This window comes from Miscanthus floridulus, chromosome 3 (genome assembly GCF_019320115.1).
Source record: "Miscanthus floridulus cultivar M001 chromosome 3, ASM1932011v1, whole genome shotgun sequence".
Taxonomy (NCBI): domain Eukaryota; kingdom Viridiplantae; phylum Streptophyta; class Magnoliopsida; order Poales; family Poaceae; genus Miscanthus; species Miscanthus floridulus.
The window spans coordinates 122727757-122751072 of record NC_089582.1 but is presented as its reverse complement, the minus strand read 5'-3'; the positions used below and the strand labels follow the sequence as shown (position 1 = coordinate 122751072).

Here is a 23316-nt window from a genome sequence, read left to right as displayed (position 1 = left end):
AACAAACTTTGTTTTTGGAGCATACTCAGAATCAGCTTGAAAACAAGTGAAACAGAGGCTTGAAGACTGAATTGGCTGCTGTTTTCAGCTCAAGAATATTCTATCTAGAAATTCAGTAGCAATGATGATTGGCGTGTCGTGTTCTCGTGTTTTTGTTTAACAACAATGTTTGGTCCCAAAATAAAAGTTGGATTCTACATCTTGGAGAAGGACATACAAAAAGTTGGAATCAGTTTGACCACATTTGACCAAGTAATTGGAGCTCAAACCTAGCAAAGTTTAATTTGGATTAAGTCGCTGATAGTGTCATCTTTGGACCTAATTATCTCCTAATTCGTGGCTCTAATGGCAATGCACCCTTAATCAAAGTTGGGGAGTATTTAGAGATGGTCAAACTTCATTTAAGGCCCATTCACCAATTTGGCCCGTAGGAGGCCCATAACTGGTGCCCACCTCACCTGCACCGTCGCCTACTAGGTGTTCGATGTTTTGCCGACGTGTCACCCATGCACCGGTCGTGCCCCCACCATGGCCGACGTGTGCGCCTACCTCCTTGCCACACCTCTGTGTCCTCTTAGAGTGAGCACCAAGCCCTAGCTCACTCGCCCTCACTCCCTCTGCCCTCCCTTCTCTCTCCCTTGCACTCTGCCTCTCTCTCCCTCCCTCGAGCACTCGCCATCACTATGGCAGAGCCAAAGCTCGAGCTGTCGCTGCTGCTACAGGCATTGCTCCCTCTCCTCCGCTATAGTGCCTAGCCACGCCATGCACGTGTCGCCAAAACCCTAGCCGCGCTAGCCCTCTCCTTTCCCTTCCCTATAGTGCCGCCCTTTTGGCCATGTGAAAGGTCCTAATGGCTAGAGGGGGATGAATAGCCTATTAAAAATTTCTATAACAACACTTAGCAAACCGGTTAGATAATTATGAGACGAAGCAAGTGTTGCGCTAGCCTACTAAAATTGCAAGCCACCTACCATAATTCTAATTTCTATAGTCTCTATCCATACAATAGCTATGTCACTACACTAGGTTAGTGTGCTCTCAAAGGCTAACTAAAGAGCCACACTAACCAAACTAACAAGCTCTCACAACTAGCTATACTAAAGAGCTTGACAACTAGTTTGCGGTAATGTAAAGAGAGAGAGAGAGAGCAATATGGTTATACCACCATGTCGAGGAATGAACCAATCAATCACAAAAATGAATACCAATGAAGACCAATCACCTCGAAATCAAATATTGACACAATGATTTTTTACCATGGTTCACTTGCTTGCCGGCAAGCTAGTCCTCGTTGTGGCGATTCACTCACTTAGAGGTTCATACGTTAATTGGCATCACACACCAAACCCTTAATACGGTTCCGCACAACCAACACAAGATGAGGATCACACAAGCCATGAACAATTTACTAGAGTACCTTTTGGCTCTCCGTCGGAGAAAGGTCAAGAACCCTTTATAATCACCATGATCAGAACCAGAGATAATCACCAACCTCCGCTCAATGATCCTCGCTGCTCCAAGCCGTCTAGGTGGCGGTAACCACTAAGAGTAACAAGTGAATCCCACAGCGAAATACGAACACCAAGTGCCTCTAGATGCAAACACTCAAGCAATGCACTTGGATTCACTCCCAATCTCATAAAGATGATGAATTAATGATGGAGATGAGTGGGAGGGCTTTGGCTAAGCTCACAAGGTTGTTATGTCAATGCAAAATGGCCAAAAGAGTGAGCTTGAACCGGCCATAGGGCTTAAATAGAAGCCCCTATAAAATAGAACCGTTGTACCCCTTCACTGGGCACTGCTCGGGGTGATCGGATGCTCCGATCAGATCGACTGGACGCACCCTACCAGTGTCCGGTCAATGGATGGCTACCATGTCGTCCCTCTCTTCAAATACTGAGTGCCCAATCCCAATGGTCAAGTGATGATCGGGCATAGCAAAGTGCCACGACCAAACATAGGACCCCAGTGTCCGTTCACTTCCAGTAAGGTTCCAGCTGCGACTGGACATGTTAGTTGGATCACGACCGGACGTAGGACCCCAGCGTTCGGTCACTTCTAGTAAGCCTCCACTCATGACTGGACGTGTCTGGTCATGCCCGATCGGACTCACCCAGCGTTCGGTCACTCACTGTCTCCTCTGTGCGCTGCCACATCAGCAGGACCAGACGCACCCCACCAATGTTCAGTCACAAAGTGACCCAGCGTCCGATCAAAGACCAACGCCAGTGTCTTCACTACTTCCATTGACCAGACGCTTCGGTCTAGTTGAGACCAGTGTCTGGTGCACTCTATGAAATCCTATCTTTTCTATATAGAGCGCCGATGGCACCGTAGGACTGTTCGCACTCTATGGGTGGACACTCCACCAGTGAAGTTTCTAACCTTTGCTCAATTGTGCCAACCACAAAGTGTATCACCTTGTGCACATGTGTTAGTATATTTTCACAAATGTTTTCAAGAGTATTAGCACCCCACTAGATCATAAATGCATATGCAATAAGTTAGAGTATCTAGTGGCACTTTGATAACCGCATTTCGATACGAGTTTTACCCCTCTTAATAGTACGGCTATCGAACCTAAATATGATCACACTCGCTAAGTGTCTTGATCACCAAAACAAAAAAGCTTCTACCATTTATACCTTTGCCTTGAGCCTTTTGCATTTCTTTTACTTCTTTTCCAAGTCCAAGCACTTGATCATCACCATGTTAATACCATCATCATGTCATGATCTTTATTTGCTTCACCACTTGGAGTAATGCTACCTATCTCATGATCACTTTGATAAACTAGGTTAGTACTTAGGGTTTCATCAATTCATCAAAACCAAACTAGAGCTTTCACCATGGCCACTGGTGCCCTGCTCCCTTGGCCGTCGCCTACTCCCCACTGTTGTGCTCTCTCTCTGTCCCAACCGAGCGTGGCATCGCCTTCTCTAGCTCGCGCCGCACATCCTGCACCCCTTCGCCGGTTGCATCCGCCGCCACCGCGCCTCGCCACCATCGACCACGCCCCGAGCCGAGCCATGGGCTCCTATGCTCGTGGCCAGGACGCCATGGCCTGCCTCACAGCCATCCTTGGCCACCCACCGGTGAGCATGGGTCCCTTGAGGCTTCTCTGCCACTCCACCGCCGCCTACGAGCCTCCTCCGACCGGCATTAGCAAGCTCCCGCGCCTCCTCTGCTCTGATTCATGGCAAGGACCTCACGCTCAAATAAGGAGAAAGGGAAGGGCCTATCTACGAAACATGTGACTCATGTGAATAGTGCCTAGAAGGCCCTTTTTGCTGGAATATGTTTAGAGGAAAGCTCAGGGGCATCAGTGCAAAGGTGTTTTTTCTTTATGACTGAAACTTTGGAAAATTATAATAAATCATAGAAAAATCGTAAAATAGCAAATGAAGATGTTTTGGAATCCTTGTGAGTAGATGTACGCAGTAGAGTCATAATATGATATGTGTTAGTAGAAAGTTTCTACTGTTTTATTTATTCTTATAAAGTGCTTTTAGAAATCCTTTTAAGTTTGTCAGATGCATATATCGTGGTAGGAATGTCCTAAAAATGTGATTCTAGTTTTGGGAGTCTTGTTTTGGAATGTGAGGGCTAAGAAAAATATTAAACATGTTGTTTGATCACTATTTTAATGATGTTTTGATTTAATCATGATTAATGGTTAATTCTAGCTTGTTTTGCTTGCTATCATCATATCTATTGTTGTACTGCTCCAAATGACCTAAAAATGTTATGCTAGTATACTTATGGTATGTGTGAGCTCTGGTTAAAATTCCATAATTTTTGGTGCATTTATGGCTAAGTTATGAATTTAACTTGATAAATGCTTGTAATAGCTTAACTTAAGTTAACGGGTATGTCATGCTCGATATGCTTGCCATATCCACCTGTTGTGCTTGAATAGTGTTTAGTTAAATAACTCTAGATGCCTATGTCTTGCATAAACTTGTGCTTATCTTGAACGCTTTTATGTGATGCATTCGTATTACCATTCTTCGCATTCATGCACTTGTATTTTGCATCTCATCTAGGTACACTAGATGCACCACGTGAAGGACGTGATGTTGGTGGACCTATCCCAAAGATGGAAGAACTAAACAAGTGCTAGGACCAGAGATATCACCAAGACGGTGCAAGCTAACTAAACTAATTTTGTGTCGGATCCCAGGCAAGCCCCAGAGCATTCTAAGTCTCCTACCCTCTCTTTTATAAATGCACATGAGTATAACTTTTATATGATGCATTAGGTGATAGGAGTTGGATGAAACTGTTGATGCATATTCCCTACCTTGTCCAATATATATCAATGCATGTACTCTTACTAGATGAATAGGCCAATCTATGCTTAGCCATGCTTAGACCGATAGAAGTCGGGTGATTTCCTATCGCCTATGAGATATAGGTGGGTACTTGAGCACGGTTGGCTATATTTGCTATCGTGAAAAATAACCATGTGATGATGAATAAATGGAGGTGGCGTGATGACTTATAGTGATTCTGTCTGTGTTGGTTAAGGGCCGGATCGTTGAAGGCCCTATCGTTATGTTGAACGTATGCCTCTCACTTAGCTGGCCGGATAAGTCGTTCCGACTGTGAAGCCGAGTAGCTCAACTTAGGTCGGGACCTGTTAAGTGAAAGTGTGCACTTTGGAGGTAGTAAGGATGTATGGGGAGCTAGTGTGAGGCCAAGGACAGGTTAGAGTCCTGATCGACCTAGCATCTGGTAGTGTCCCTGAGGGTGCGATGCTGATTGGACCCGCGAAATGTGTACCTGAGTTGTACCAAATGTGATCTAAGACTATTTTGGCATAGGTATGTCTAGGTTTGTATTAGGAATAAATTCTCAGCTGGTTGAAATCGATTCGAATCGTCGTCTCTTCTGGATAGTGAGAACTTGACAGAGCTTCTTTTCTCGTAGTAATGGATGGAACATGATGGTTATGATGATGATACGATAAACCGGATATGGTTACTATTGTGATGCTTATTAATTAAGTGATTGCTCTATAACAGGTGCAAAGTTAGTCATGATAAGCTTTGCTGAACTTGATGCTAAAACTTAATAAAAGATTGAAAGTAAGGACTCATGATAATAATGCTCTTTTTGTAAAGTTATACTATCCAACTAGCTCCACTTAATAAGCCTTGCATATTCTTGAGAGTCTTTTTATTTCTCTCCTATCGGGTAAGTCTAGCTGAGTACATTCGAGTACTCAGGGTTTATCTCACCCTGTTGCAGGTGAAGTTCTCGACCTACGGAAGAGGGTGGCTAATCGTCGGTGGGCTCGATGACTCTATATTTATTTCTCATCTATATGCTTTTATCAGAGGATGTGACTTATGCTAGTAATGTATTTGGAACTTATATTAATGTAATCATTTGAAAGCTATGTTGTTTTTCTTAACCGGTTTTAAAATACAAACTTGTACTATTATTTGTGAACCCATTTGTAATACTATTTTCGCTGCAACTCCGTGTATGTGATGTGTATTTGCTTAATCATGCGATCTTGGTTGTGATGTTGATTTACCGAGGTCCTTCGTGACACTCGGCGGACTACCGGATTTATATAAGTGAAAGTATGCATATGTCAACGTGTTAAACGAGGACAGTCGTACTTAATCTTGTATAAATTAGACGGTTCTATCCCACAAAGGTCCTTCCACTCATTTCAGATGTGTTAACCACTTAACCTCCCACTCAACCTTCAGTTCCTTTGGGATGTATCTGGTCAGATGTACGTGATGATCGATCACCGGCCTTCAATTTTTCTAAGCTTGGGGTGGCTACGTCGAGCGGACAGCCGGACGATGAGCCCTATCACTATCGTCTATCGATGTAGGCATCTAAGAACAAGCGACCAGCCGAACACATCGTCCTTGTGCCCAAATTGATAAGAATGATTATGGGCCAGTTTGGCACCGCTCTTGCGTGCTCCGGCACTGTTCGTGCACTGTAGCCGGAGCCGCAGGAGCTTAAAAACGAGCTACGCCGGCTTCGTGAACAGTGCCCAGTGAACAGTGAGATGAAAAAGTAGGATAGAGAAAAACAGCTTCAATGAACAGTATTGCTACAGCATAGGAGAGAGAGAAACGGCTTCATGAACAGTACCGGTGTCGATGGAAGCCGGAGCCGTCGAAGCCGAAACAAACGAGTCCTATATATCCACTTCCTGTGATGCTCCAGTAATGACACTCCAAGGCCCAAGCGACGCGGTGGACGGTTTTTGCGCTCTCTTCAGCCCGCTCGTGTACCGACGTACGGGGTTGGGCATAAAAAGGTCGGCCCGGCCCTGCCCGGCCGGTGAGGCACGAACGGGGTGCTCTTGCGGGTGGAGGTCGGCCGGCCGGCCCGTTCCTTCCACCTTCCTTGATGGGCATCACGTAGGACGCTGTACGCGGGCCCGCCCACCCGTCCGTCATGTCCAACTCCAAAGCCGCCAACGATGGGGACCAGCCGCGCAACAAAGGCGGGAAGCGTGACCAGAGAGACGACGGTGGTGTGGTCGTGGGCACCACCGGCGGCGAGTGGGTGTGGTCACGAGTGCCCCCCGGCTCGGCTCCCGCTCGGCCGCTCTGCTAGTCTGCTGCTGAGTGCTGCCTGCGCTCGCTCACGCTGTCACGCTGTGCCCGGCTGACACTGACTCCTTGGGTGCGCCTGGCAGCGACACAGGCACACAGCCTGTCTCGGCGGTAGTAGGCATCTCCTCCTCGGCAGTCCTCACTCCAATCACCAATCATAAATTAATGCGATAATAAGATTAATTTGTGGTTAAAGTCTGCACCCTCACTCTATGGCTCCAAGAAGGAAAAATATAACTATAGAATTTGTATAAGTCAGCTTAATTTTAATCGAGCTTATATAAATAGTATTAATATTTATATTTCTCTAACTAGATTTACTATGAAAATATATTTGATAATTTATTTAATGGTACTTATCTTATATTATAAATGTTAGTACCTTTTGTATAACTTTGGTCAAACTTTAAATCTTTTCACTGCTCAAAAAGTGAGAATTATATTCTTTAATAAATGGAGGGGATATTAGTTAGCTACTTAACTCATAATTAGTTTATATTTAGCCAATTATCAAACGATCGACTAAGTTTTAGTCTTGGAATCCAAACACGTCCTTAGTAGTAGCCTATGGTTACGAATACAATTCTAGAAGCTCCTTGTTACTGATACAATTCTAGGAGCTTCTCCAATAATTTCTTAAAAAGAAAATAAAAAAACATTTTAAAAATTTAATAAATATTGCACGAGACAAAAAAAGTATGGAGCTTTTTACGTATCACCAACAATTTTCAATAATTTACTCCTAAAAGTATGGACTATTTTTTAATTATAGATCCCAAACTAATCCTTACTAGCCATGTATGCTTACGGATATAGTTCTACGAGCTTCTCCAGTGGTTTTAATGAGTATTCCAAGTGATAAAAAAATATAGAGCTCATTTGTTACATATCTCACATAGTTTACAATGATGTGCTCCTAAAAATAAAAATACCGATATAGTTCTAGGAGCTTCTCCAATGGCTTCTATTGGCAAATCAATGAGTATTCCAAGTGATCAAAAAAGTATAGAGCTTATTTGTTACATATCTCACATAGTTTATAATGATGTGCTCCTATAAAAATAAAAAGAATCGGCCATCAACGCATGCCACCCCCACATGCGGCTAGCGCCGACCGATAGCCACCACCTGGTACCTCCTTCCAGGGCAGTGTTGGCCATTGCCGGTTATAGCTAGGCCGAACACAGCTGTGCCATACAGTGTCGCCAAAGGGCAGTACACTGGCGGGAAATGTCAGCTAGACAAGCAAACGATAGCCATGTGAGATCAACATTTAAAAATAAGGCTCTAGTTACCACTTGAAACAAGCTAAGCTTTAGATATTAATAGAAAACAACTAAATTCATCATCCATGCTTATGTCTAGCAATCATCACACATAAGCATATAAGTATTTAAACTATGCAATGTAAGCAATCATATGTTATGCACAACACAAATGCATAAAATGATCATATTCGTGAGCTTGCTCCCCCTACTTGTGTGTTTCTTTTGTTAAAAAATTTGATCACCATGTGTTTTTCAATCTTGCATTTTCTCCCCTTTATCATCTTCATCTTGGTCACTTTCTCTCCCTTTGTCCAAGCTCTCAATATCTTTGTCCACTCATGCATCACTGTTGCTTCACAAAAAAATTTCATATCTTCACATATCTTTGTGCAATCTCTCTCCCTTTGTCATCAATTTCCACAAAGGATGCGTCACTTTGATTGATGAAACTTATCGGAAGGTGGTTTGAGGTGAGATGGACACCATGAGTTAGCACTTGTTGTAAGTCACAATGAATACCACTTGGAGGGATGACCTTGACTATTACTTGAGATCAATGAGTGACACAACTTAAACTTGGGGCACCACTTAAAGTTGAGGATCACTTGTGTGGATACCACCTTGAGATGATCTAGATGCCACGTATGAAAGCACAGAAGTCTAGATACCAATTAAAATGTGTGGATACCACTTGAAAAAATGAATTATTGTCTTATTCTTGAACTAGATTGTTTTCATGAGCTTTCTTCACAATGACTTGCTCTAATTAAATTGCATAAGCTTCAAGTCATGGTTTGAACCCTCTCTAAGCTTCTCCACACACCATAAACAGTTATCTTATTAAGGTTCTACTTATCATTTGTATTGCCATCCAACTTGATCAAGTACTTAGGTTCACTGGCTCATGAACAATTCTAAACACTGCCACTAGAACTTAAAATAATTCATTTGTAATGCATGTCCTTAACACAAAATGTGCGCTATATGCACTAACTACATACTAGTTAGGGATGTATGAACATGCACATTACAATGATATCTTTGTTATCTTAGAGAAGAGTAGCCAATGAAACCCAATACATTTCTCCAAAAGCCAATAGTGAAGTCGATTGCACATGCTTCATGAAGATGATAGCTAATCTATATCTATATCTATATCTATATCTATATCTATATTTATATCTATATCTATATCTATATCTATATTTATATCTATATCTATATCTATATCTATATCTACATCTACATCTTATAATCCTAAACCCCAGTAGACATTATATCTCAACATGCAAGCAGTCTACCTCAGTAGTCCACTATCACATGCATTTAATTGTCATCATTAGTATGCCACATCATCCACTACCATTAAATTATAATAGTTTAATCCTTTATATAAATAATGTAATCTAGTTTCATTCGAATTCATCCATAATTCCCGTATCAACGCGTGGGGACTTCTAGTTCACCAAAGAATCCCAATTACTTCACCAATATGACATTCAATTTACTTAAGATGAAGTGCCAATTTCTTGTTGTGGCTGGCTTGCTACTAAAGTACACTTGTATCTAACCGGTTTATTTCTTGGGGTTGCTCTTCCACTTCATATACCACTTGTATACTATATGTGTAGCTTAGCATGAAGGTCTTTCGGTTTTCCAATTGATTCCAATTTCTTCCAACTGCCTATACTTAATTTCAATTGGTTGCAACTGATTTCAACTAGTTCAAACCGGTTGCAACTCCTTTCAACTCCTTGTAGCTAATTTCTAAGTTGTCTGCAACTAATTTCATCCGCTTTCAATTGATTCACGCTACTTGCATCCACTCTTCTTTGCTCAAACGTGTCCTTAATATGATGTGCTCATTAATCTTGAACATTTTTAGATGAATGACACTTGTAATAACACCATGAACTTGCAATAGCTTGATTCTTGACTTAAAGTTGAAGGTGGAGCAATAGTAAAAAGATCACAATGCCTAGAGGTGAGGTGAATAGAAACTTAAAACTTTTGCAGCGAATCAAATCCTAGGTACAGGAAATTCCAGTCCTGATCGGAAATTCTGGTCTTGTCCAAAATTTCTAGTAAGGAACGAATTTCTAGGCCCTGATGAAAGGAGAGCTAACTAGGGTTATGAAATTCAACTTAACCAAATTTAAATTTGTTTTTACCACACACGTAGATGGGTGATATGTAGTGAGTCCAAAGCTACGCTTGCTCCATTGCCTACACACAAAGTAGATCGGTCCGCCGCAACAAATAATACAAGAAATATAACCTCAAGAACACAAGCACACGGGGGACACAAGATTTATCTGAGGTTCGTCCACACAAATCATAGCCTAGGCCATAGACACAAACAAATCATTTTTTGTAGCAATGTTTTATTGAGCAAGTAAGATTTAGTTCATTTTTAGAGAGCAATTTTTTTTGAGGATGTGCAATTTTTTTACTTCATTTTTTAGGGAGCAAATTTTAGTGCTATGTGTTTGTCTTGTCCAGTCGGATTTCAGGGGACCTGACGAGTTCGGGTTTAGGTGGGGGTTTACACCCGAAAGGTAGTTTGGGGTCGGGTCGGGTTTGAGTTTCAGGTTTCGAGTTTGGGTGTGCGGGCGCTCCACCCGGCCCTGTCCCGCCCTGTTGCCATTCCTAGACTAAAAAGACTCCAGTGGTTGTGGCCTGCGAGGTTTCCGACCTCTCTTCTTAATCTGATCAACAAGAATCTTCATTAGTCTGTTGGGTTCATGCCTCATCTCCTTGTTGAAACTCTTCTTGGTGACCACCTCAATCATCTTCATGATATAAGGAGCATGGGTGCAGGAGTTCCTGGGATCCAAAGAGGTGGTCTTGATCTCCCTATACAAAAAGTCAAAAGCACTGAAGGACCGCTCATCATCATCATCCTTGAGAGCCAACAACAAAAGACAGATCGAGGATAGAATAGAAGAGGCGTCACTAATCTTGGGTGTCAGAGTAGCACGAACCAAGAGATTGACATATCTGTAATACTTCTGCATGTTGGTGGTAGTGCAAATATCTGAAGCTGAGGCAGCACGAGTGTATGCAAAAGAAAGATCAGTGACCCCTGTCTCATACCCACCATGCAAACCGGGCTTGTCCAAATCATCAAAATTAAAACCAAGAATATAGCTAAGCGAGCATAAGACACATAGGCCTTGTTCGGCTTACCCTATATTTGGCTTGTTCGGCTTCTTTTTTCAGCTGGAACAGTGTTTTTCTCTCACAACAATTCAGCCGGAACAGTGTTTTCAGTCAGTTTCAGCCAAATTTCAGACCAGCGAACGGGGCCATAATAGGGATGTCCCTTAATCTGAAAATGCATGATCTCATACTTCTCATCTGTGGGGTGCTCATACCAAACAGTGGCATAGAACTGTGCAATAACTTCATTATTCCAATCATATGACATCGTCACCAAGGATTTGAAGTTGTACCTTTCCAAAGTGTCAAGAGCACAATCAAACTCCGGATCCTCCACATTCACACAATGTGTCCAGTGAAATCAACTCATCTGCTGCAGCACTGGAGTGGACTTCTTGAAGATGACAAAGTTACAGTAGTCAAGCTGAAACACACTCGTAAAAAAAGAAGCACGAGCAATTCAACAATGCCTATGGCTCTTACTATACTTTTGGTTCAAAATAAAAAATGCATTAAATAAATTCAAATATTCTTTGTTGCTAATCTAATATAAAACAAATAACCTTAGAAGCATTGGTTTGCATGCTGCCACAAAATGCTGGAGATACGCTAGGTCATTTTCTCGTGTCATATTTTAGAATAATCATGTTTATAGCCATCAATAAAAAAAATCAAGTATGATCGTATAAAATAAACAAATACTATCATATATGAGTATGGAACCGATGAAAAACACGTAACAAAAATTGCCCAATAAACATTACATTTGTCATGACTAGTGTCCCCCAACTTTCTTTTAGCTACCCGTAATAAGGCCCTGTTTGGATTGAAGCTGCTAAATTTTAGTTACTCCTGTTTGGTTTGATGGACTAAAAGAAACTAAAAGAGGCTTTTTAGTCCTTTTTAGTCAGAGTGTTTGGTTACAAAGTGACTAAAAGGCGAGACAACCTGACTTTTAGTACCATTTAGCAACCCCTTGGTGACTAATTGGCTAACAGCCTGTTCGGTTGGCTGGTTCGTATCGTTGCTGGTTCGTAAAGAAGTACTGCTGGCTGGTTTGTGTGAGAGAAAAATACTGTTCCGGCTAGAAATTTACGATCGTTTATGACAAAGCCACAGTCAAACGAACAGGCTGTAAATGCTCATTTAGTCCTATTTGGTTATAGTGTTTGGATAAAAAATAATTAAATAGGACTAAAATTAGCCGGCTAAACTTTAACAGCCCAAACCAAACACCCCCTAAGAATCATCCACAGTTGTTGAAAAGAAGTCATGATTGTTTCAGTCCGAAAAAACAAAAAATAGAGGCGGATGAAACCCATACAGCCTCCATCCTCACCATTGGTGCTCAAACAAACAAACAAATAAATAAATCTAATCTAATGCAATGTGACTGGTTGCACTAGCAAAAGAAACTGAAGCTTAGCCCTTGTTTAGTTCGCGAAAAGTTAAAAATTTGGCTAGTGTAGCACTTTCGTTTTTATTTGGCAATTAATGTTCAATCATGGACTAATTAGGCTCAAAACATTCGTCTCGCAATTTCCAACTAAACTGTGCAATTACTTTTGTTTTTCGTCTACATTTAATGCTCCATGCATGTATCGCAAGATTCGATGTGATGGGTACTATAACACTTTTTGAGAAAACTTTTCGCGAACTAAACAAGGACTTACATTCACACACACCACCTCCAGAAATAGAAAGCCTGTCTTTTTAAAACCATACCATTCCCATGCCAGTGCTGCAACGCACCCACCGTTTAATGCACAAAATCCAGCAGCCACATGCGTATTTGTTTCTTTAGTCGCTCCTAAAACTTATGTTAAATCGAATATTTGATACTAATAAAGAGCATTAAATATAGATTAATTACAAAATCAATTACATAGATGGAGGCTAATTATGAGATGATTTTTTAAGTCTAATTAATATGTCATTAGCACATGTTTACTGTAGCACCACATTGTCAAATTATGGACTAATTAGGTTTAAAAGATTTAAATTAGTCGTAAGTTGTGTAATTAGTTTCATAATTAATCTATATTTAATACTTATACATCTAAATATTCGATGTGACATGAATTTTAGGAGCGTCTATATAAACTAAACAGGGCCATACTCTGACCCACCACCCTCCGGCGTGCCCCTAGCAATTTGGGTTCGGGCGTTTCCCGTGCCCCGAACGCCGCACCTGATAAAACCACCAGTGCCCCTGGCCCCCAAACCTTTTTCCCCCCCTCTGCACGCCCCTCTCCTCTCCTTCTCCCTACTCCCTCCCCCACCCCTAGCCCCCCGCCCGTCAAAGCGAGAGCGCCGTATCACCGGTCTTTCCCTTCACCGCCGCCTCGATCCGCGCCCAAAGATACCTTTCCGCCTTCCTCGCGCCGCCGCCAGCCGTTTTGCTGCGACCATGGCGGCGGAGGGGGAGGGCAAGAACCCGGCGGGCGGCGGCGGAGGGGATAACCCCCAGCACCAGCAGGCAGTGCAGGCTGCGCCGGCGCCTGCGCCGCCGGCGGCACAGGGGGAAGCGGCGCAGGAGGCTGGAGGGCAGGGGACGGGACTAGAGCCGGAGGGGGAGAAGGCGGATCGAGGCGGGGAGGGCGGCGGCGCGGGGGAGAAGGACGCCGCCGCGTGCAGAGATCTGGTCCTCGTCGAGGATCCGGAGGTGGTCGCCGCCGAGGATCCGGAGGAAGGTACGGCGCCCGTTCTCGCAGACTCTCCCAGTCTCTCTCTCCGGCCATGGCTCTAGTAGTACTAGTTGCCCCTGTTGGTGCTAGTGTCTCAGCTGTCAGATGCATGGATACAGTAGTGCTACTTCGTCGACGTCTTTTGCCTTCTGAACAGAACAGGTGCCCAGAAACAGAATAAAAAAATTGTCCCTAAATGTTCGTCGTTTTCACGAGAAACAACTTTGACTAAATATATATTAAAAACATTAATATTTATGATACATAATTAGTATCATTGATAGATATTTGAATTAGTTTTTTAATAAATTTATTTAGAGATAGAAATGTTGCACGTATTTTCTATAAATCGAGTTAAAGTTATCGGCACGCAAATCGTGGCGAGTAACATTTAGGGATGGAGGGAGTATTTGTTTTGGGTGTTGGTTGGTAACTTTACTTGCCAGTTAATTGTACTTGGGCAGCGGTTTTATTTCTGCCTGTAAAGTAGATTTTGTTTGTTCACTGTATCCATTGTTCTTTTTAAACATTGAGGAGCACCTTTTTGAGGGTTTTTTTTTCGTTTGCTCGATTCGTGTTCTAGTAATAACTTTGTTCTGTTGCATGAGAATACATGCAAAGGATCAGAGATTGAGTTCAGTTATTGCTTTTGTACTGATCTGTTAACTCTTATAGTTACTCAAAGAGTTGAAGGCTTCAGAAAAGTATGGTTTGTTTTATTCTATAAGTCCTTTATCACGATCGTTTGACTTGTAGTCATGCAATAAACAGAAGGCCTTCCTTCCTTTCACCTCTTTGTTGTTATGCTACTTTTCCTGATACAGTGAACATGAAATTGAAGCTTATTTGAAGTTATATGTATGCAGCCTTTTTGTTCTGCCTGATTTTTGTGCTCTCTGTGTTGAATTAAGTACTCGTGCATGCATCTATGAATTGAGGTTTTTTATATTTAGTTGGCCTGTGGCTGAGCGCCTCTGAGATTTTTTTTCTGGTTACAGCTGCAGCAACCGCAGCACTTCAGGAAGAAATGAAAGCACTTGTGGCATCGATCCCTGATGGTGCTGGGGCAGCATTCACAGCCATGCAGCTTCAGGAGCTAGAGCAGCAGTCCCGGGTGTATCAGTACATGGCTGCCCGAGTACCTGTGCCTACTCACCTCGTCTTCCCCGTATGGAAGAGTGTAACTGGTGCATCCTCTGAAGGCGCCCAGAAGTACCCTACTCGTATGTTTCAAACATGTCTCATCATCTGTGTGCTCTTATGAAATTCTGTTAATTTTTGGTAGACTTTGCCAAGTTGTTCACTAGATATTCATGATAGCGATTTGTAGGACGGTACGATAAATAAATTTATTAATCTCATCTGAAATTGTTCTTTTTATATAGGTTAAGTTTGTCATATTTTTAGCAAAGCAATGTTAAGATGAAGTGCAATTTGATGCACATGTTACCAAGGGTGATGAAGGAACCTTGTTGAGCTAGGCTTGGAGCATCAGCATCTTATTAAATGCATAAAGTTGAGATACTTTATATATGGGCTATTGGAGGCATTCTAACCGTTCTTGATAACTTGATTGTACAGTGATGGGCTTAGCAACACTGTGTTTGGACTTTGGGAAGAACCCAGAACCAGAACCAGGGAGGTGTCGGCGAACAGATGGTAAAAAATGGCGATGTTGGAGAAGCACTATCCCAAATGAGAAATACTGTGAACGTCATATGCATCGTGGTCGCAAGCGTCCTGTACAGGTTGTCGTTGAGGACGATGAGCCTGATTCTGCTTCAGGGTCAAAATCCGCTCCTGGCAAGGCTACCGAAGGTGCCAAGAAGGCTGATGACAAGAGCCCAAGTAGCAAGAAGCTTGCAGTGGCAGCACCAGCTGCTGTGCAGTCTACATAATTAATGCAGCATTAGTAGTCGCAGAAAGAGCATAACAGCGCTGGCAATTAGCGCCTTCTTATTGCATGTAATCCCCAAAATACTGTAGTGTGGTCTTAGCTATAACCTCATTAAGCACTCCCAGTGTCTGGGGGAGGAAGCCGCAAGAACTTCCCCTTAGCTGTCAACTGAAAATTTCACTCTTAGGTGTATAGTTTGATTTAGCTTTGTCGTGCCTCCGGCCTTCAGGTAGGCGATGCGGCATGATCTTATAAATCCTCCCTGAACTGACAATATCGCATTGTGACCCAAGAAGCCGGTGTAAGAACTTGTGAAACTGCATTGATATGCTTTTTGATGTCCACCTTTATTGGCACGTGCGCAATTGCGTGATTCATCAGTTGTATAACAAAGTTGAAGATCCATAATTTTATGCCTTGTGGAGATTCAGTTAATCAGCTACCTCCTGAATGCGCAGTGATTATGTCATTCTTCTGATGGTAGTAGGCCAAAAATGCGTGGCGGATTGGATGTCAAGAGTCAAGATCAACCCAGAACAGTTCGGGTTTCAGTTTTGCTTGTTTATTTAGACGGGGATTTGCAGCGAGATTCTGTCGTGGCGTAGCTCATTTTCGTGTCGGCAACGGGTTAAATGTGCCTAATGTGGGAAGTCGTACAATATTAATTAATGTATTGATGGAGAGTTGTTTCTGTACCTGGTACTTCGCCCTTTATTGAGATGGGGACGCCTGATTCCAAAATCATTTTTTTTGAAGAATCGATTCCAAAATCATTGAATTTAATAGGAGTTCAACTCTCATCAAATGGCTCATGCGAGATGTATGGTTTTTACCTGAATTTCGTAGGAGTTCAACTCTCAGCAAATTTTCTCAGCTCATGTTCTGGGTAGCCCCAGCTATGTCTCCCAGCATAACGAATACGTTCTAGCATAGCCCCCAGAGGATTTTGTCATATATACAACTTATACCAGCATAAGATGCATCATTATAGAACACGCAAGCCATGCCTGCAGTGTATGTAATGGATATCAACGCTGCCAGCATCCGACAATGCGTATCTTGTTATATACTTCTCAAGACAAGGAAACAACTTTTGACTTGGGAATTTACATCGCGCAATGCAATACACTGATGAAGTTGATAGTTCTCTCTACAGAAAACAAAACAAGAACGGAAAACGTAAGTGTTTTCTGGGTCTATTTTCTTTACAATTGCTGCAGCAGCCTCCCCCCTCAGATGGTTGTAGTAGTCAGGTAGTTGACACAGGAAACCAAATTAGTAGCAACTGTTCATATATAATACACCTGAAAGGAAACTAGTGTTATGGGTTTGATCCTGGGCTTGGACCTCATGCGCGGGTTTGATCCTGGGCTTGGACCTCATGCGCTCAAAATATCTCGTCCTCTGCTTGGAGCTTTTGAAGTGCTTTCTTTGCATAAATAGTGATCGCAGCAGTGGAAGCTGCAGCAATTGTAAAGCCGATTCCATTGTAGATAATCTGATCCAACGACAAGAAGGACCCATGGCTAGTTGCTACAGCCAAGCTTTGTAGAAGTTTCCCACTGTTTGCAAAAATTGGCATTAGTTTCTCCTGACCGATGCAAGATAAAGTGAATATAATCTTACAGCAGCTCAGACATAATGTTTGAATTATAGAGTTTATGCTCAACTGCTCACATGAAAATAGTACGTATAGGATGCACATCATCACTCAAGTTTCATGCATGTAAGTTTCAAATTAAGAAAGATATATAAGGGCAGCAACTCAACAAAACCAATGTATCCTGACTCGTCAAACTGCATTAATGAATATAGGTGACTAGAAAAACCAGCTATCACAAAGAGTAAATCAGATATAACACGCTAAAGGTTTCATCCAAAGTGTTGTATATTTATTTAATAACACAAATTCACCACAATGAGTATCAGGCATGATCAGGGAGCAGAAAAAAAAAGATCAAAAGAACAGAAGACATGAGGTAAGTACAAACCTGTATATTGCAAGAAAAGTTTCATGTATGGTTCCAGCCATAGAACCCGCTATGTATGGGCAATATTTGACATTCGTAGCCACAGAAGCATAGTTAAAAACTATATATGGAAATGGAGAAATCCTTAGTAATGCAACAGCCTTAAATTGATGATGCCAATCTCCTTCGCCAGCAAGCCTTACAAAAGCTGCTTTCTTTGGCCACTTCTCCAACCATCTCTGCAGAACAAATAACAACCATATTTTCAAAACTAAGTAATTTGCTAATCTGTTTCCTACTCTATTTGGATAAAACATAAGAAAAACGACAGTAATTGACTCACATGTATCCTACAGTGGAATGCAGAGCCCATAAAATACGGCAACGACATGCCTATGCTCATCCCCGCTGTGATTATCAAAAAGCCATAAAGATATCCAAAAGTCATCCCCGCAAGCCACATGAAGGGCGAAGAAGGTAACAAAACACTTGGGAATAAGGCGATTGCGCCAAAACATATTAGAGCCATAGCTGGTCTGCTGAAAGTTGTTGATTCCCAGTAAAGAATAGGTGCAACAACCTGCAATGACAACATGGAAATCAAGGTCAGCAAGAAACTAAGAACGCAATCCAGGGATATCTGGGGCATCAAAAGTAATTAAAGAAAGCCAACACGTCTATTCAAGTGGACTATAAGGTGGTCACACTAAATTGGTGCCGATAAATAGATGATGCAGCCAGCTTATTCGCTCAATTCAACAGAATGGAACTGTAAGCTCTCTGATCAGCTGAAATGAAGATGTCAGCATAACACGAACGATCATCAACTTCCCGGGAGAACTCTCTCATATAATTTACTTTGATGTGACGCAAACAAGTAGCGTCCACAGGCACATGACCTCTAATTACAGCTGCTCCTAGCACGTGCTATTGACTTTATTGTACATAAGTGTCTGATCTGACTTAATATTGTAAACCTTTGGAAGGGATAATAAAGTTTAGTTAGTAATTGTAGGTTGAGCTGTAAACATTAATTTGAAAACAATTTCAATCTTTTTTATAACCAGAAATATCACAACTAATAGCATTACCAGTCCATTCCAGTCAATTTACGTTGCAGTGCAAGCACAGATGGAGCATCAGTTCATATCTTAGATATAAAGGCCAATCACAGGCAATGATTAGAATTAACAGAATGTTATGGCTCATTGGGGCAAGATTTTTTGTTTTCCAAGAGTCATAGCACACTATGACAATTTCAAGTCTACTCTACAAATTCACATGACACCCTCATCCAATGTAGACACCCAAAAAAAAATTGACTTCCAATGAGATCAATTAATATTCTGTGTCATAATATATTAAAATCCTTGAACACTACAATAAAATAAGCTAGCAAAGTGTAATTTATCACCAACTACATCAACATCCAACGAAAACATATTGCCAAAAAAGACTTGTGGAGTATTCCTCCTGAAGTTAACTATGATAACAGGAGAATGGACAGAAAATGGAAAACTATTTCTACCAACTCTGGGGAATAGCTTTCACAACAGAGTTTGCTTCCAAGGAAGACCACTCAAGTGGGTCCAGAGTCAGAACGGTAGCACAAGCTGTACTTGTTCCAGGTATCACTTCGATGTGAAGTTGCTTGTTGCGAATACGATTTTCTCAACCAAAGTGGGTTTGTTTAATTAAGAAGGCCACCAAAAAAATTGTAGCCATGATGCCCGTCACAATAAGGTTCACTGGAAATCTGTACCGCATCTTATAACATCCAAAAAATCAAGAACCAGTTGGTTTGTGAGACTATTCCTACCTATCCACCTTTTGGTGAAAGCACATACACTACTGGAGGTCCAGAGCACCATGCCTGCAGACCCCACATATTGGGCCACTAAATACCAGTGAGAGGCATTGGCTGATGTCAAAACTTCAAGAATTGGCAAAGCATTTCTCCTTCTCCTGTATTGCAGTTGCGAATAATGCTAAATGTGTTCTTTGAACAACGACATCCTATACGGTCCCAGTAATCTTTAAAACTGATATCTCAACCAAATCTATTGGTATTCTATTCTAAGCTCTGCTTCAGATTGAGATCCTAAAACTCTTGACAACCTCATCCTTTTGCTGGTAATATTGGCAAAATGAAAATTAGTCATGTCACCTATTCTCACGAGCTAGCCACACAAAAAAAAAAAAACATATAACAACACAAACCAAGAAAGGAAAAATGTTTCTACCACAAACAAACAAAAATATAAACAAATATCCAAGTATTCCTGCAAATCGAAACCGCATCGCAACCGACGATTCGACGGACACAGCAGGAGCAGAACTTAGAAGTGATAGGAAAGATCTCCCGTTCGCGAGCAATTTCCGCACGATCCGTGATGCAAGCAATCCCCTTCAAAGGAGGCGGCGGCGGAGGGGAGGGAGGAGGGACGGGGCGAGAACACGCACCTTCTTAATAAGGAGCGGGCCGAGGAAGACGACCGCAGCAGCTCCGGCCCCAGCAAGGACGATCCCGAGCACGGCGACCTTGGCCCACCACCGGATCGCGCGGCACCGCAGCACCCTCGGGCACTCCGCCGCCGCGGCCGCCTTGACGGCCGCCGCGGCATCCCCCTCCCCCTTGGACGCCACCTCCACCTCCTCCGGGATCCTCACGTACTCGCCGCGTCTGCCATTGGCGGACCCGGGCGAACCCATCGACCGTGGGGACCCGATCAGGCTAGCATCCGCGGGGGGGCGCTGCCCCGGATCGTGCTGGTGAGGAGCCGCCGGATCGGCCGGGACCCGAGCGGAATTGGGCTCGGGTTGGGCGGGTTCCGGCGAGCTCGGCGTGATTGAGGGCTAGGGTTTGTGCCCGGGAGGCCGGAGGCGTTTATGAGAAGCGGCAGGTGGAGGAGAGAGGCAACGGCATTGGAGCGGACTCGGAGAGAGAGAAAGAGGAGAGGGGGAGGAGAGGAGGGAGTGCGTACTAATTTCTCCGAGTATATTTTTTTGGGTGGAAAAAATTGCGGAAATGGGTGAGGATAATGTGAATGACGTTTTTGCCCTCCAGTAGCTGTATACACACCGTATTTGTATGCTGTGCAGAATTTTGTTCTCCAATGATCAGGTGTAGTCGTGTAGGAGCAGAATGTATGCCTGATTCATATCATTATTAGTGTCATAATGTATAAGTTTTTTTATTTGCGAAAAACTCTTTGTAGTAGCAAATACTCCATTCATTTTAAATTCTAAGTCATTTTTGTTTTCTGTGTACACAGTAAAAATTACGTCTAGGTGCACATAGAAAAAAAAAGTTATGTATATATAAGAGCCAAAATGACTTATAATTTAAAATAGATGTGCACAATATAATGTTTTGCGAAAATACTCATGTTTTAAGTACTTATTAGACATGCCTTTGTAAAAAGAAGTATTCTGTTACGTATTATCTTTGTGTTTTAAAATTGCAATTTAGATTTGTTTATATTCTTTGTGTCCTACAGTGGGTTAGGATTAACCAGATTGGAAACTGTCGACATAATATCGTCGGCAGTCCTCCGAGAGGTATCCCATAAAGGTAGATTTATCGGCAGAGTTGCGTGTAATCGAGAAAAGAAGACAATAGAGACACAAGAGTTAGACAGGTTTGGGCCGTCAGCGCGACGTAATACCCTACTCCTGTGGTCTGTTGGGTTGTATTGGCTATGATATGATATTGCGTGTGTTTTGAGGGGGTCCTTGCCCACCTTATATAGTCTGGGGGGCAGGGTTACAAGTCGGTTAGATCTAGAAGATAACCGAAAAGTAATAACAGATTACATGAATCATGGGATCGAATATATCCTAATAGATCTCGTAGTATCTTTAGGATATCGCCCTTGATGTCTTGTGGTGCACGTCGAGCAGTGCCATGCACCGTAGGTCTTCGTCTTGTGGGCTGGACCGATCCTGGGAGCGCAGCCATGTAGTCTGTTGTGGGTATCTGGGGTCGTACCCCCCACAGCTAGTCCCTGAGCGCCTTGTATCCGCTGTGCAACGCCGTCTTGAGCTTGTCCGAGCAGGTGTAAACAAAGCCGAGCAGTCAGACTCATGGTCCGACCACCGTAATGAGTCGCCGAGCAGTTGTGGACCGTAGCCGACCAGCTTAACTGTCCGGCTGAGCACGAGCTTACCCAAGTGAGGCTTGCCAGAAGGATGTAAGGAGCTAAAGTTTAAAATAAAAAATTTTCTCGCAGTAGACCAAGTGTGCCCACTTAAAGTCCGACCATGAGAAAGAGAGATAATCGTCTTCAACTTTAGGAGGCACGGAGTCTTCCAGATTAAAGCAAACACACTCACCGCAAGGTGAAGTGTGTCCACTTAGTCCCCGAGCCTAACAGTAAGTGACATGGTCACGTGATGCCAGGGTCCAAAAAATAGAAATAATGTAGAAGATCAGCCAAGCGGGAAACCAGTCCATGGGCAAAGCCCTAAAATAAAAAGCGCACATTCACCGCAAGGTGAAGTGTGCCCACTTAGTCCTCTAGCCTAACAGTTGGTGACGTGGTCATGTAGTGTCAGGGTCAGAAACAACAGTAACCAAAAGAAAGTCCCTAGTGTGGTGAAAAAATAAGCCATGATGACGTAGTCCCCGAGCCACAAGTGGAAACCTCGGATAAATCAAATCGTGGAGAAAAAGCCAGAGTAATGGCTGTACAGTAGAAATTACTGAGCCTTGATGGTATTACGGAGAGGTCGACGAATATTCGATGTGCAGTTCTAAGTTGCGGCGAAAAATGGAAGATATGGGCTGCAGTTGCGTGGAAGCCCAGATAACGGCCCACCACACCGCTTCGGGAAATTTGGAAAGGCTCAAATCGTGGTGCGGTTTTCCAAAAACCCTTGAATGCGAAAAGTGGGTACGGTTTCTTTATAATTGCGCCACCGCACTCCACGCTCCCACCTTTGCCACTTCGCTACTTCGTCTTCCTCCTTAGCCTCGTGCTCCCCCATTCACATTGACACGTGCTTCTGCCGTCGGTCCCAATCTAGATATGAGGAATGGCGTCGAAGAGAGGAAGTGGCAACACAAAAAAGGCGGCCGCTGGGGCGAGCCATGATAAGGAATGGGTGCCGTCGCTCATGGGGGAGACGGAGCTTAATGGGATGGTGGAGGCGGGCATTCTTCCTGATCGTGTCACCGCTGGATGGCATCCGACCGACGATGAGCCCTATCCGATGCCATACATCGACGCAGTCATAGTACTTGAAGATTATTTTTTGCACGGATTAGGACTTCCGGTGCATCTTTTCTTGCGGGATCTGTTGGAGTATTAGGGAGTGAGCCTGTGCAATCTATATCCGAACATGATCTTGCACATTGATTGCTGTCTCTATCCACTTCTGCGAGACGTATCTTGGCATTCTGCCCCACTTCAACCTCTTCTAACACCTATTCTAGCTAAAGAAGAAGGGCGGGTAATGTAGACTAGGCCCGATCTTCCAAAAGGTATGATAGCGTCGATTGGTGAAGACTCGACGTTCATGATCTAGGCTTCGAACCAAGACTGATTCGGACCCCCGCAACCATTACACCACTGCTCCATTGGTTATCAACCACACGAACGCGATTGACCTTGCCGAGAAGGCTTTCCTACAAGCGAATCGAGAACACAAGCAAGAATGAGATAAACGCAATCTGAAATTGCAAATAAATATGAGGCTTATGATAATGAGAAAGAGTTTAAGTATTTATTC

General features: G+C 42.9%; 2 protein-coding genes across 3 annotated transcripts; one reads left to right on the top strand and one right to left on the bottom strand.

The window, feature by feature from the left end:
• The first annotated feature begins 13289 nt into the window (after positions 1-13289).
• On the top strand, positions 13290-15969 carry LOC136542287 (GRF-interacting factor 10-like). The gene is made up of 3 exons (XM_066534652.1): positions 13290-13722; positions 14715-14939; positions 15298-15969. Exons 1-3 carry the CDS (start codon positions 13440-13442, stop codon positions 15612-15614), a joined length of 825 nt encoding a protein of 274 aa, XP_066390749.1. The 5' UTR covers positions 13290-13439; the 3' UTR covers positions 15615-15969.
• Positions 15970-16656: 687 nt separating this feature from the next.
• LOC136542286 (uncharacterized) lies at positions 16657-20572 on the bottom strand. Of its 2 annotated transcripts, XM_066534651.1 has the most exons (5): positions 20047-20572; positions 17927-18163; positions 17605-17822; positions 16992-17175; positions 16657-16960 (listed from the first exon to the last, which is right to left on the bottom strand). In XM_066534651.1, exons 1-4 carry the CDS (start codon positions 20293-20295, stop codon positions 17001-17003), a joined length of 879 nt encoding a protein of 292 aa, XP_066390748.1. In that variant the 5' UTR covers positions 20296-20572; the 3' UTR covers positions 16657-16960; positions 16992-17000. The 2 variants fall into 2 exon arrangements, with proteins under 2 accessions (XP_066390748.1, XP_066390747.1); XM_066534650.1 differs by having other exon boundaries at positions 16657-17175; positions 20047-20571.
• Between the last annotated feature and the right edge of the window lie 2744 nt (positions 20573-23316).